The sequence below is a fragment of the Gopherus evgoodei genome, chromosome 3 (assembly GCF_007399415.2).
Source record: "Gopherus evgoodei ecotype Sinaloan lineage chromosome 3, rGopEvg1_v1.p, whole genome shotgun sequence".
NCBI classification, from domain to species: domain Eukaryota; kingdom Metazoa; phylum Chordata; order Testudines; family Testudinidae; genus Gopherus; species Gopherus evgoodei.
In genome coordinates this window covers 119,272,851-119,288,746 of record NC_044324.1, presented here as the reverse complement: position 1 = coordinate 119,288,746, position 15,896 = coordinate 119,272,851, and the positions used below count along the sequence as shown (strand labels likewise).

The 15,896-nt window shown below is 40.9% G+C and overlaps 1 protein-coding gene across 1 annotated transcript; it reads left to right on the top strand.

Annotated features, from left to right (window-relative positions):
• Positions 1-53: 53 nt before the first annotated feature.
• ADAT2 (adenosine deaminase tRNA specific 2) lies at positions 54-12,847 on the top strand. The gene is made up of 6 exons (XM_030556474.1): positions 54-128; positions 3,991-4,095; positions 9,379-9,530; positions 10,117-10,222; positions 11,144-11,216; positions 11,333-12,847. Exons 1-6 carry the CDS (start codon positions 84-86, stop codon positions 11,371-11,373), a joined length of 522 nt encoding a protein of 173 aa, XP_030412334.1. The 5' UTR covers positions 54-83; the 3' UTR covers positions 11,374-12,847.
• The last annotated feature ends 3,049 nt before the right edge of the window (positions 12,848-15,896 follow it).

Below are 15,896 nucleotides of genomic sequence, written 5' to 3'. Positions count from 1 at the left end.
CACCTCCCCGCAGTGCCGCCGCCGCCCGGCTCCCCCGGAAACAGCAGCGCCGCGCGTCGCGTTCCGGGCCCGGCCGGCGGGGGATGGAGGCGGCGGCGGAGCGCTGGATGGACCGAGCTCTGCGCATGGTGAGTGCAGGGCCGCCTGGCGCAGGACATGGGATAAAGTCTCCAGGGCGCAAAGGCTGGAGAACGGCGTTTGTTGTTATTTGTAGTCCCCGGGCACCGAGGATCCTCCCGCCTCGTCGCCACCGTGCTTGGCACTGGACGGAGCCAGGATAGTCCCCTGTGTCCTATGGCACAGGTGCCGAAGGCAGCACGCGAGCTGATTTTCAAGTGGCACTCACTGCCCGGGTCCTGGCCACCGGTCTGGGAGGCTCTGTCATTTAATTTAATTTTAAATGAAGCTTCTTAAACATTTTAAAAACCTTATTTACTTTACGCACAACAATAGTTTAGTTATATATTAGAGACATAGAAACTGTTAAAATGTATTACTGGCACGCAAAACCTTAAATTAGAGTGAATAAATGAAAAACTCCTGAAAGGTTGCTGACCCCTGTTGTAGTCGGTACCTGTTAATTTCCTGACAAGCCCAGCGGGGGGTTGCGCTGACCTAGGAATCTCTGCAGGGAGAGCTGCACCCTCTTATAACTGAGTTAAAATAGAGAAGCAAGGGCAGGGCCGTCCTTAGGATTTATGGTGCCCTAGGCGAGATTATTGAACTGGTGCCCCTGTGCCTGTCTTGCTCTTAGCAACACAAACATAAGCTTAAACTATTGGAAAACTTGCCACATGCATGTTATTAAAACCAGTTTAACATAGTTAAGCACACTGTAATGCTGATGGACTAGCACTAAAGAAGTAGCACTATAGAAAACATTCTGATTTGACAGAATGTTGCAAATAATATAATTTTTTTAATTTGTCAACATTTTATTGGTAATTTATATGAAGAGATATTGAAACAAGGATTTGTTTTTAATTAAAAGCAATCTTTCTAGCTTTTTTGGGTGCAAAATCAGGAATAATGTCATCGTATGACAAAGACAAAGTGATGTCTTGTTCGATTGCAAGAACAGCAAAACCAGTCAAGTGTTCCTGACTCCTTGTAGAGTGGAGATAGTTTTTAATGAGCTTTAGTTTTGAGAAACTCCATTCTCCTGATACTACTGTTATAGGAATTGTCAGTAGAATACGACTGGCAATGTACACATTAGGATATATGTAAACAAGTTTGCTGGTATGAGTAAACTGTACAATGTCCATCATCGATTTTGCATGTGGCAACATGGATGACGGTATACTCAATTCTTCAAACAGTTCAAGTCCATTTAAATCAAAACGATAGCCATGCTTCAGGAGGCTTTCTAGGTCGGGGTCCCCAATGCGGTGCCCAGGGGTGCCATGGCGCCCGCAGGGGCATCTCAGTGCACCTGCGTACTGGCTGGCGGACAAGCATCTGCTCAAATGCCAGCGAAATTCAGCGGCATTTCGGCAGCGATGCCTCAGGATGACGCTGCTTGCTGCCGATAAGCAGCGTCATCCAGAGGCGTCACCGCTGAAATGCCGCCGAATTTCGGCGGCATTTTGGTGGATGCTTGTCCACTGCCACGGTCCTTTGTCTGGCGGGTGCCAGACGAAAAAGGTTGGGGACCACTGCGCTAGGTTTTTGCACTTTGTCATTAGTTGCTCTTGTTTTCCTATTTCCTTGAATTTAGTCCTGCTCAGCCCGCTACCAGCAGAGTGAATGGAACCCAGGCCGACAGCGGGTTGAGTGGCTCAGCCAGGGCCTCAGCCGCTGGCCTTCTCAGCCTGCTGCCAGCCTGGGGTTCCTTGGGGGTCCCTAGGCCAGCAGTGGGTGCTGAGTAGGGCCAGCGGCCAGGACCCCGAGTGGCAATGGGGCAGCCGCTGGAACCCCAGAGCAGTGGTGGGCTCAGCCGCTCAGCCTGCCGCTGCATGTCATCAAAAATCAGCTCGCGTGCCACCTTTGGCACGTGTGCCATAGGTTGCCGACCCCTTCTCTACACATGAGTAAGGAGATGAGCATATTACAGTTGTTGGAAGGCTCTATTTAGCAGTAACAGGGCTATAGGAAAGTCAGTCAACATTTTTTGTTTGTCTGATGAAAACTGGCCCACTCCCTTCCCCATACCAAACTTGTCACAAATAATTGTCAACTTAATTTTCTGTTTTTGGCTAAGATATTGATTTTTTTAAAAAAGATATTGAAATTGAATTCAGGATTGTTAGCAAGTATTTTTGGGGACCAAATTTGTTAAATGACAATCTAAATGGAAACACAGTACTGCTTTCATGCTTGGCTCACCCCCCAGCCTGCTGGTCCAACAGCTGCAGTAGAGTAGGAGATAGCTGGAAAAGTGCAGGACCCCAAAATCCACCTCTTGGGGTGCAGAGTGGCAACAGCAGCAGCAAACCCTCAGGTCCGATCACATGCCAATGGGCACCACCGCCAGCCCAACTGACCATGGTGAAGTTAGCACAGCATCTGATCTCAGGGATGGGGCACGCATGAAGCCACAGCAGCTCATCCTGCCCTATACAGCTCCCCGCAGATGAGATGGATCACTGCCAGCCCGAGGGAGATAACGCTTCCCAGCTAGGGTGACCAGATCCAGATGTCCTGATTTTATAGGGCTAGTCCCGATAGTTGGGGCTTTGTCTTACATAGGTACCAATTACCACCACCTAGGGTGACCAGACAGCAAGTGTGAAAAACCGGGACGGGGGTGGGGGAGAATAGGAGCCTATATAAGAAAAAGACCCAAAAATCGGGACTGTCCCTATAAAATCGGGACATCTGGTCACCCTACAGGTGAGTTCCTTCCCCCACACCTTCCCAGAGACCCCAGCAGCCAATCCTCTCCCTCAGACTGTGCTGCATTCATCTCTCTCTAGGACCCAGCAGCCCTGCTCTTCCATGCTCCACTGCTTCCCCTCTGTCCAGACTCCCAGCAGAGCGGTGCCCCCAGACCTAGTGGTGCCCTAGGCGGCTGCCTGTTCTGCCTATGGCTAAGGATGGCCCTGGGCAAGGGGTGTGTGTGCGCGAGGTCAGGTAATACCTTTCATTGGACCGGCTTCTGAGACAAGCTTTGGAGTAACGCTGAGCTCCTCTTCAGGTCTGGGTTAAAAGACACAGCTGGGGTTAAAGTGGTGCAGCTTTGTGCCTAGACTAGAGCAGGGGCACCAGGGTGGTGGGCTCCAGCACCCAGGGCTTGTCTTCCCTAGAGTTGGCTAACTTGAGTTAATTGGCCAATCCGTTCACTTGAGCCAAAATAGCTAGTGAAGACAGAGAGCTGGACGGCCCAGCATCACTCAGCTGTTTGTATCAGAGAGGCAGGTACCCCATGTAGCTAAAGCTGAAGCAGGAATGTAGGCTGGCAGATGTCTGAGTCCGGGCACTGTATTTAGTATGTTTACTCACAAAAGTGACCAAAAGTCAGCACCTCAAGTTTACCCCTCATCTAAGGGCACAGCTACACTAGAGAGTTCAGTGTGGGGCAGCTGCATGGGTACAGTCAAGGTCACCAATATCTAAAATGACCCTTACTGAGCTTACAAATCAGGATTTGGACATAAACTGCAAGCAAAGTGTCTGGACTAGGGAGGTGTTAGTTGCACCTTTCTGCAATAGGCTGGCCCTTAGATCCCAGCCACCATGACAGGGAACTGCCCCCTACCTCCAGTGAGTACTTCCGCTGTAGTTACCCCTCCAGCAGCCCCAACTGTAGCCCTCCTGCTCCCCCTTCCCCCCGCAAGCTCCCTTCCCCTCTGGCAGTGTCCTCTTTTAGGGAACCTGCAATATGGTAAACCTATACTGGAAATACAGAAAGAGCATCTGTGACAGAGTGTAACTTTGCCATCAAGTGTACAGTATATACAAATGCAAACAGCAATTAGGTTTTATTTTGTCTGCACTTTATCGTTAACATTTCCCCCTCCACCCCTAATTTTCTTGTGTGTCTTGCAGGCTAAAGAAGCATTGGAAAATGGGGAAGTTCCTGTTGGCTGCCTTATGGTCTACAACAATGAGATCCTAGGAAAGGGGAGGAATGAGGTGAATGAAACTAAGAATGTAAGTCACAAAAAAAGCCCTATCAAAAAGTACACACAATGTGCAATGGGAATTTCATCATTCACGTCAGTGGGGCCTTGATTTCCCCTTATATGTGCATATTTTGTTTTCTTTTCATATATATTTCACATTTCTAACTCTGCACACCTAACCCCCTTTTCAGTACATTAGCCATTCTTTTTTTTGCTATCACTTTTTGCATGTTTATTTTTCAGAGCATGATCTAGTTATTTCAATATGCTTTTGCTATCACCTGGGACATTTGTGTACTTACTGACTGTAATTTATGTGAGTGATGAATTTCAGAAGTTTCCACCTATCTATTTATTAATAATTCCTCTAGTTAGAGCTATTTACGACAAGAAATAAACAAGAATCAGAAAAGAAAGCTGATATACACAGATATAACATAGCTATACGAATACATATATTGTCCCTTTTATGTTGTACTGAATTCATATTTACACTTAAAGCAGCACTCAAATTTCCTTTGACTACAGGACACTGAAGGTAATGCATTATAATGTAGACTACTGGTAATTTTTCTTTTTTTTCTGTATATGTGTGGACGTAATAAATTATGCAGGAGAGCCTTGCTAATTCACACTAATGACTGGGAGACAGATGACAAATAATTGATTTTTTTAATTTAGCATTTAAGTGAACAAAACAAGGATATCACTTTGCAAAATGTACTTTGACAAGTGCAGTTGGGTTTTATTTACTTACAATAATACTTCATAGGATTGATGATAGTGTATTGTCTCAAAAGTTAGTTTCAGTAATATGAGACCTAACTCTAGTATTCTTCTATGAAAACTTCCCTGGGAAGAAAGACAATACCAGACTGCTAGTTTTGGTATGGAAGTTTTAGAATAGGCATTTTAGCAAAGTTCAGCTGTATTGTTTATACAAAATATGTCAATAACAAAGACTTTTGCTATACTGAATTTCTGCTTTCAACATTTAGACCCAATACTTGCAATCAGATCTGTGAGGATGGATCCTAAGCCCCACAGAGCCCTATAGAAGTCAGTGAGGCTCTGTGCAGGTAGAAAGGTTTGCCCCCAAATGAGTCTGATTGCAGATTCAGGTCCTCAATTTGTATTATGTCTCATCCAGTCCAAAAACAAAGTAAAAAAAGGAGGCTTAATATTCAGTTTCAAAGAGATGGTAGTAAGTCTAATGACCCACTTCTATTTGTGGTGGATGATAATGCACAACCTTTTTATAGCAGCTTTACTTCTCATCTCTAGTTCATGAAAATTAGAAGTGTAGTAAATGTTAGGGAGTTCATTTTAAAATCAGTATGAATACTTCCCCCACCACTGACATACAGGCACCTTTTGGATGACCTAATCGATATTACACCATTATTTAGAAAATTAAGTGAAGAATACTAAATCCAAATTGGGAGAATTTACTGTTATAAGGCAGAATGTAACAGTAGAAACCGATCACAAAAAATCAGCAGTAGCACCCCTACTCTGACAGGAAAAATGGTGTAAAGGGAACTTTAGGCACCCAAGTTTCACATTTTTGTGGCTTGATTTTCAGAAGTGCTGAGCCACGCGCCACTCACATTGAAGTAATTGGGAACTGAGGGTGCTCAGCACTTCTGTCTGGCCTTGTTCTTCAATGACTACAGCCGGTCTGGGTCTTGGATGAAAGATTGTGTTAGACTGACAGTGATTACTTACTAGAAAATATACAAGCAGGAAAAGACCAAAATGTCTTCAATATTTCTCTTCTTATTGTCTCACACAGTTTCTGGCATTAGTTGACTAGGTGCAAAGTGAACTGCTACGGGCACCTAACACCCCTTCTCCCTATTCCCAAACTAGTCATTTTTGAATAAAAATTTATTTTCTTAAATCTCTCCAAATTTTGCCAGCAACTTAAATCTCTAGTTATTCTGCATATTGTCACATATGCTCTCTTTCTGTTCCATGTGCCAGTAGCAATATATGTAAAACCAGTGAGGCAACCTCTTCTACCAGCCTTATCTTAAAATTCTTTATCATCAGGTTCCTCCTCCTTGCTAAGGTTGGGGATGGGAGGAAGGGCTGTATACATTACAGAATCTTTCATGTTGCTTAGTAGGAGCATGTATCTAGATTCAACCCTTCAATATGTTAGGCTTGTCATTACTTGAATTTGTTGGGCAACAGTGCAACAAATATCTTTGTAAGTCATTCTTTTTAAACAACCGGGCAATAGGTACACAAGACCTAGCCAGCATTGTTTTCCCTCTGGCAGCTCCCATGCTTGCCTGATTGTTCTCAGTCTTTCCTCAGATAACCCTACTATTTCCTCTGTAATAACACATGTGGCCCTTCCCAGCAAGAACATTTTTTGGAATGTCTTTATGTGCAAACATACCCCTCCCACTAAACTGTTCTCCCTTTAAGATTCTTTGTTACTACATGTAGGCTTGTCCTCTCTATTTATCTCCTGTTTAGTCATGCCGGCATGTGTCTTTGCCCAGAGCATCTTGCAAGTACAGTATGTAATCACTGAAAAAGAAATATTGTTTCCACTCATAAATTACTAATGATGCCCTAAGATAAAATAGAACCACCAGCTTTAGCCCTGTCACTCTCACTTGTTGATTCTTGTGTAAGATTTAGATTGTTCGTTCTTCAGTGCAGGATACTTTTGGGCACTGTATTAATAGCATCCTAAGTTTCTTCCCTAATGACTTCACCTTCAGGTAATGTCTATTCTTCCAACACCTTTTATCACCCTTCTATAACAATAATTATTTTCTTGTTCCATTGATACTGTTTCTGTTTTTTTCCTTTATATAATAATTAATTAATATGTAGCACACAAATGCTCATATAAAAATGACACATAGGTTTGTTTCAATATACCTGTTTACAAAGTCATATTTTAAGGCCATGTATTGTTCCACTAACATGGACTCAATCTTCATCTACATCCAGCTCATGGTGGGTCCTGTTGAGTTGGTGTGGGGGCAAGCAGAAGTGGCTCTATCTTCATGCCTCCTGTGATCTTCAAGGCATAATTTAGAGCAGTCAGACAGGGCTGCTCTAAATTACATTGATTATAATGCGTTTTGGAGCATGAGCTTTCGTGGGTGAATACCCACTTCCTCAGATGCATGCATCTGAGGAAGTGGGTATTCACCCACGAAAGCTCATGCTCCAAAACGTCTGTTAGTCTATAAGGTGCCACAGGATTCTTTGCTGCTTTTACAGAACCAGACTAACACGGCTACCCTCTGATAATTGATTATAATGGTTTCCCGGGAATCAGTCTGCTGGCCAGGGATTAATGGAGTGCAGTGAGCTCACTCCCAGGCACTCTCAATGCACACAGCCTTCATAGATTCTTAGAGTTCAAGGTCAGAAGGGATTGTTGTGTCAGACTAGATGATCATAGAGCATGAACTTTCCCCAAAATATTTCCAGAGCATAAATTTTAGGAAAACATCTAATCTCAATGTAAAAAATTGCCAGTGATGGAGGATCCACCATGACCTATGGTCAATTGTTCCAATGGTTAATTACCCTCACTGTTACAAATTTACACCTTATTTCCACTCTGAATTTGTCTAGCTTCAATCTCCAGCCATTGGATTGTGTTATACTTTTTTCAGCTAGACTGAAGAACTCATTATCAAATATTTGTTCCCTATGTAAGTATTTATAGACTGTAATCATGTCACTTGATAAACCTTAACAAACCTTCTCTTTGTTAAGGTAAATAAATTGAGCTCCTTGAGTCTGTCACAATGTTTTCTAATCCTTTAATCATTCTCATGGGTTTTATCTGAACCCTCTCTGATTTTTCAACATACTTCTTGAATTGGATCCTTCTGGATACCAGAACTGGACACAGTATTCCAGTAGCAGTCGTACCAGTGCCCAATACAGGGGGAAAATAACCTCTTTACTCCTACTGAAGATTCCCCTTTCTATGCATCCATGGATTGCATTAGCCTTTTTGGCCCCAGTGTTGCACTGGGAGCTTATGTTCAGCAGGTTACCCACCAGAATCCCCAAATCATTTTTACTGCCAACGTTCACCGAGGAATCCTGAGCTACCATATTAAGGCAATGTTAAGGTCACATTTCATCTCTAAGATTATGGGAATTACCTCTAAATATTGATTTAGATCCACATGTAGATTCTAAATGTGAATCTAAATATGAATGTACAATTATTAGTTTTAGCAACGTAAGATTTTAGTAGTAACCTATTTATCTGTATACATGGGCTCCATCACCTTAATATCCAAGCACATCACAATTAACAGTGAATGTAGCTTCATGGCATCGATATAAGGTATTCTCCCTATTTTACAGATTGAAAATAAAGTCACAAAGATGAAATGACTTGGCCAATGTCACACAGGAAGTGAGTGGCAGAGCTGGGAGTTGAATTCAGATCTCCCACATTCCAGTTCAGTGCCTGGTACACACAAAAAATCCTTCTTTTCCTGAATAAGGATTTAAAAAAAATTATCTTGGTAATACTCATTCAAATAAATGATTCTCAAACTTGAAGAGCTACTTTGAAATCTAATGGAGTGACAGAGAGCCACAAAATAATCAGAACAATGTTGTTACATTATCTTATGATGTTTGTGTTGTAACATTAGGTCAACAAAACTCTTGGTGACTTCTATATCACAATACAGACATTACAGTGCAATATCAGGATGGTTTTCTGGGATTGTTTTGTGGGTCTCTGCAACTCCATTAGATAGTTTCTGTATTCTGTTTGTGTTCATTATGTCACGCCCTTCACTGTGATACATGTGTCTCCTCCTCATTCCCATCCCACTTTCCCATCTTTCCGGGTTTACTCAGCATTTTCCTTACATATGAAGCAGGATAGGGTGAGAGGTGTGCCTCTGAGTTGAGCCCTCTGCTTGTTCTGCCAAAGAGTAGGCAGAATAAGAGATCTGATCAAGCTTGTGGATTCCTTGAGAGTTGTACATAACTAAAATTTGAGGCTGAGTATCATAACTTCAAATCAATCTGTGCAAAATTGCACTCTGCGTTTACTCAATTCTTCAGCTGGGACCAGCCAAAAAAGAGCCCTTTCAAAGGAGCATTACATTGCCACTGTGATGGAAATGAAAATACCTGATTTTTAATAGACAAAGCGTAGCCCACCCTGTTTTTATTAAAAAGAGATAATTTTATGGTGGTGCGTTCTCATTTCACTTGAGTGGATAAGGTTAATAAGGGTAATATGTTTAAAGCTGCAGATCAATGCAAGCCTTTTTTGTCTCCTTATAAATTCCAGGCTACTCGACATGCAGAAATGGTAGCAATCGATCAGGTCCTAGACTGGTGTCATCAACACGACAAGGATCCTGCAGAAGTGTTTGCACACACAGTGTTGTATGTAACTGTAGAGCCTTGTATTATGTGTGCAGCTGCCCTGCGCTTGATGAGTATCCTTTAGTTCTGATTCATGCTGGGAAACCATATGTCAGTATGTTACTTTCAAGTAAATCATTTGGTAATGAACCAATGGAGAAGAGCTTGATGTTGTCAAACAAAGGTTTATAGGGTACCAGCTTATCTGCTCAGAGAATGTGCCCATGCTACCATTCCTATATTGAAGGCCATATGACCAAGGATGAGAGATTTAAGGATAAGAGAAAGCAATTTGCAAACGTGGCATGTACATTGTTTTCTCTTAGGGGTGTGAAAGTAAATCTCAGAAAGAGCCTGTTACCGTACACAATTAGTTAATTCCACACAAGTGTCCAGTTTTAGAAAATGTAACAAACTAGTAATATGTGGTTTCCAATGTGTCCCTTTTGGGATCTCTTCTCTCCCATCTCCTTCCAGCTGCAGAAGGCATGCTCTGTGCATTACTGAAAAGTAGTGCACAGGAGTGAGGGTTGAGTGCAGACTAATTTTGTAAAAAAAAGTACAGGTACAATTTACTGAACTCAGATGGCCAGTAAAACCAGGATACTCTGCTTCATACCACTCTTTTCTTATTAACTTAGTTCCTTAACTCTTTCATATAAATCCCATTGGTTGTCTATGGCTGTCAGAATGAGCGATTTGGAGGTTGTGGCTCAGTTCTGAACATCTCCTCTGCTAACTTAACAGATACTGGCGAACCATTTCAGGTAAAACATCAAGATGTGTTCCTTCTTGTATTTAATGTTTAAAACAATGAATACAGTTACAGTTGGCGATGAGAAACTGAGATAGTGAGGCTGTAAAAGGGTTTCTGACATCAGCAAGAACATACTGATGGCATCACAACATAAGCACCTGCTTTTTAGGTTGACCACCTGCTGATCAGTGATGGGAGAGAGAGGAAGCTTGTTTGTGAGAGTACAGTTTGAGAGTTTTGTACAGTTTTCTTCTGAAAGATTATTCTGATATTCAAGCTGAAAATGGCTCTCAGATATACCCAACTGTGTAAAGGAAAAGGCTATTTCTATCGTAAATGTTTTTTTCAAGGAATTGCAGTGGGATGAATGTGTACAAGTTAGCACTTTCCTATGTGGGTGTACTCTCTGCAATTAGTGGTGTTATTGAAAACATCCTAGCTCATTATTTTTCCTATCATTCCCATTCACATATTTGGGCCAGTTACAGTACATTTTGTGGGTGAGAGTGTTACTTTTGGAGGGCCATGGAGACCTCAGAATTGATTTCTAGGAATAAGATAATAGATGAGCTGCTTGATAGGAAACTAATTTACAAATACCCACATGCATGTTTCTTATATTCCCAAGGGTTAGTGTGATTTACAGAAGTAAACAAAGTACATTGCTAGTATGTGGAGGAGGGAAGGGTGGTTGCAGAAGAGTTATAAGAAAAACTCCTATGAAGGATGAGCAGGTCTGCGAACTACTATACTAAGCCTCAGCCTAATTTTAAAAACAGACAAGGTCTTCATTCTGAAATTGAGGGCTTCTGATCACAGATAATTAGAGGTGTACTCTCAGTAAACAGAAGAGGCAGTACAAATTCTGTGCAATTGTGTGGCATCTTGGTTTTGAATGCTTTAATGAACATAAGAGTTCTAATTTCAATAGTGCATTGCTGGTTATCGAGCTGAAGAAGCAGTGGACATATTAAAAACCTTCTACAGACAAGAAAATCCAAATGGTAAGTTTCCTTTTTTTTGCAACTACTTTAACCCTAATAATAAATTAAAAGAATTCTGGAACAGGCGTTGTCATCTTTCACTTTCAATGTCTTTTTTCCTCCATCCTTACTGGCAGCACCGAAATCAAAAGTACGGAAAAAGGAATGCAATAAGTGATAGTCCTCTACTGATGGAAAACTGAAAGATAACAAAATAATGATTTGTGGAAAAGATCTCTTCAGTGTTCCCTTTGATACAGCATTTGGGTATGGAATGGAAACATTCATGAATTTCAAATGTGTTGATCTGTATGGTTTCACTAGTTGAACATTATCGGTTTCTGTCATTTTCTATGGTTAGTAGGTTGACTGATTTCTAATCACCAAACATAGCCTTTATGAAGAATATAATGTTTCTGTTTGGTGGGGAATATTTTGAATTATAGTTCAGACTGAACTTCTTTTCAGCCATATGGATTTAGCACTCCATTGGAGTAACTGCCATTCTGTACAGCGCATGGATGAATATCTGTGTCCTTTTGTCTATGGAGCAGCTTCTTGCTGTTAGACAGCAGGTACTTGTAGAGCCTAGATCAATACCAAAAGTGGATAAACAAGCCACTTAGAAAGTTACATTCATATACATACATATTGAATTAGAATACAATTAAGAGTTACAAGAGGGTAACAAAAGGACAGTTAAGCAACTATGCTGATCTTGAAAATTGAGACTAGACCAATGTAGCAGTTCATTGTTTTCCACTGTAGATATACTGTAGGCCAAACTTTCAAAGAGTTTCTGAAAAGTCACATATGCAAAGGCAGATATTTATACAAAACTACATGTGTGACTACTTGATTTGCATGAACAAATGGTGATCTGCTGCATAGTATTTGTACGTGAATTTTTGGAGGTTGCCATGAAAGTTTGTCCTTCTTACCCCTCTCTTCAATGTTAGTATATAGAAAAAAATTACAGTTAAGAATTAAATCCTCCAGTCAGTTGGACTCATTCTGAACTACTAAATCATGGCATTTGAAATGTGTAATCACAAATGTGAAAGCTAGGAAAGGAAAATGGCAGTAAGAAAAAGAGAACAAGATGCACGACAGTCTACCTTTTGGAGCATTTGTTATTTAAATGTCACTCACATATGCTTTTGCTTGGCTGTGCTGTAATTCATAATCCAGAAGAGGGCCTAACTGTTCCACTAATGAATAAAAAGTATAGGTTTAAGTTGAATCCTTGATTATATTGCTTTTGGTGGATATTTTTCTTGAGGAAAAACATCTTGTGATTTAGTCAGTTGAAATGCAGAAATTTTGAGATGTCTTATTTTTTATTACAGAAGAGAGATTAGAATTCTATGGATACAAAAGTCAAAATCATGGTACAATTAAATATTTTCTACAATTAGAGTAACGTTGAAAAAGTAGAATTTTTTGTTTTTGATGGTAAAATAAAGTAACTCATTTGCCACCAGTTCCCCCAACACCTTGGAATTTATTTTCTTTATATAATTTTCTCAGTGTTTATAGTTTCCTGATTGGAGGAAAAAGGAACTTAAAAAAAAAAGATTGTGCTGGGCTCCTATATGCTATTTTTAATATTGCTGTTATTTACAAGATTTTTAAATTATTCCTTTTGTTTACATTTTCAGTCTATTGTATTTCCTGACCCACTGGACCTCAGTTGCTGCTGGTCTGAGTCTTTTCTTTCCTATAACCAAATAAAATGTTACTACATTTGTAGATTCATCAGCATCGATAGAGATTATTTAGTGCTGAAAGGAGATACTGTCAGTTCCCTTCCTTCAGTAAGCAAGGGCTACAAGGGACCCTGAAACAGGCTGCCTAAATATTGACAATTTAGATAACAATTTTAATGCCTAGGAGGATCTCAGGGGACAGATATACCAGTGGTTAAGGCACTTGACTGGTGACTCAGATATGAGTTAAATTCCTGGCTTTAAGACAAGCTTCTTTGATTATTTTGAACAAGTCATTTTAAGGCCCAGATCCTCAAAAGGTATTAGGTGTCTAATTCCCTTGGAAATCAGTGGGATTTAGGCACCTAAATACTTTTTCAGGATCTGGGCCTTACACACTCTGCCCCCCTTCTTCATCTGTAAAATGGATACCAGTACTTCCCTATCTCACTAGTGTGTTGAAAGGACAAATTAATTAATATTTGAAACAATTTAAGTATATAGATAATTGCTAATAGGAAAATTAAATACTTCTGAAGCCAAGCCTGATTTTGCCATCCTTACTTATATTGAGGAATGCTTACTTGCATGAGGAGTAGTCACTGAAGTCAATGGGACTGTTCACATGAGTAATAATTCGGGAAGAACCAGGGCTGAAGAATCAAGCTGTTGGGGAGAAGGACTGCATAACGCACACAGTACAGCTGAAGGTGGTGGACACAGTGAAATTCTGTCTAGGACTTTTGAACTGAAACAAAAGATGGCAGGTATGATTCTTTAAAAGAAACCCATCTTAGGGAGAGGTTTTTCTTTCTCTAAAAATGTTAGAATATTGATCCTTATGACAGGCCAGATATATTGCTGGGTCATATTTCTGATAGCAGGGGTTGAGAAAGCCTTACCCAAACCACTGGGTTTTTCTAACCTGTCTAGCTCCTAGGACAAAGTTATACTGAAGTGAAAAAACCCAGACTAAATTTGGTGGTTTCTAAGTCTCTGATAGGGTTGATTATCTCTTCCAACAAGTAAAGCAGAAAAGAAAAAAAGGCCACAGTTACAGGCTCCTACAAATCTTTTCATCACTAACCCACCTGAAATCAGTGGGACCATTCATGTGCTTAAGTGTTTTCAGGATCAAGGCTTTAGCCTCTATTTGATACAACATTTTTTGTATCATTAGAACTGATGCTAAATTGGCATGTTCCCCTCCCTCATGTTGGTCTTTTGGGGTCCCAAAATGGACTCTTGGGTATTGATGAATCCTTGATGAAGGATTTGAAAGGGAACCAATTTCTCTTCTCTGAAAAAGCAAAGTTAAGTTACAAAACCTATTTCCTTGTCATGGAAAATATTAATGCATTTTACTTTCTCTCTCCTGACTTGAAAAAATACATTGATAGATCAATTGATAAAGATACTCCTAACAGCTACATGCCCCCAAAGCCTGTTAGAAAATGTTGGCGTTGTTGTATTGTACTATGTTTATATTGGGTGCCTCAAGTCCTATTAACTGCTGTTGCGGCTGTAGGTGTTCAAGACATTTGAAAATTTTGTACGTAAATATGTGTCTGAGTGTTAGGCACCTGAGTTTGAGAAGTTTAACCTAATAGAGAAATCAAGCTATGTAAAAAATCTACAAGCTGTATAGTGTGTACATTTGAACTGGGACTTGACCTGCCTTTTAGTTTTTCTGTCACCTTAAACAAAAAAATTTTTCTAAAGGAAAGAGACCAAGGTATCAATATGGGAGCTCAATGGAAACCTTTGCTTGATGTTAAGCTGCAGTCAGAAAATCAAACGAACAGCATGAAGACCAGAATAGAGAATGATAATGGAAGTATGATGCTATTATAGCAAACAATGGTAGGGCCTGTGATGTTATGTGATTAAAATATGACCATATAAATCAGGGATCGGCAACCTTTGGCACGTGGGCCACCAAGGAAAGCCGCTGGCGGGCTGGGACGGTTTGTTTACCTGCAACATCTGTACGTTTGGCCAATCGCAGCTCCCACTGGCCGCGGTTCACTGTCCCAGGCCAATGGCGACCACATCCCTCTACTGCTTTAGCATCTCGTTTTGGATGCTCCAAGCCAGCATATAGATATGCACTGAATCTCTGTGCGATAAAAAGCCCTGATTCAGCAACTTTGACTCTAGCAGCCTACTTATCACACCACAGCGACACTCTGGTCTCAACCAGCCTTAGTTACTACTAGCCATGTGATCCCAACACACACCCTAGTCCTGAATTTCCCCAAAACTGTCTGCCCTGAAGGGTCTAGCTCTGGCCTGGAATATGTAGGCAGTAATAAGGTCCGCTACTCTACACATAGCAGTTATTTTGCTTTAAGTGGTGTTAACAATCACTTTAATTCAAACACAGCACTGGATTGGTTTAGATTAAAAGTAAAATGAGTTTTTATTAACAAAAAGGATTTTAAGTGCATTTGTGCATAAGGGAAATAGTCAGAAATGGTAACAAGCAAATAAAAGTGAAAAACACTTTCTGGTGACTAAGACTTAAGAAAACTACAGTCTTGGTTCAATGTAAGATTCTTATTATGCTTCCTCCAGCAAGATGGCTGATCACCCAATCGGTAAGGATCTCCCACCAAGTCCAAAGTGCTTGGTTCTTTTGTCATCTTAGGTGAAAGGTAACTTGGGGTTCTGTGCCCCTCTTTTTTATAGTGCAATGAACTTCTGAAATGTATCTTTCTCAACGTCCAATGCCCCTGCTGTGAGGAAACGTGCCATGGAGAAGATTCCATGCAGGTTTCTTCCTTGCTGGTGCTTTCTACAATACAAATTAATCTTTTCCTGCAGCCCCCAATATACCAGTGAATGGCCACTTGACTAGTTGCCAGTTGTCTGTGATTGTGCTTGGATGGAAGTGTCGACCTTTCCTTTGGAAAAAACCTGTTTACTCACTCTCCAATCTTGTCCCCAAACACATTTTAGTCCCATGTTTCCTTCACATTTCTACAGGCCT

Bases quoted from the DNA above. Each gene is read 5' to 3' on its own strand.
- ADAT2 (XM_030556474.1), top strand. From the start codon at position 84: ATGGAGGCGGCGGCGGAGCGCTGGATGGACCGAGCTCTGCGCATG. The intron at 10,223-11,143 runs GTAAAACATCAA...TAATTTCAATAG, and splicing joins ATACTGGCGAACCATTTCAG to TGCATTGCTGGTTATCGAGC. The intron at 11,217-11,332 runs GTAAGTTTCCTT...CCTTACTGGCAG, and splicing joins CAGACAAGAAAATCCAAATG to CACCGAAATCAAAAGTACGG.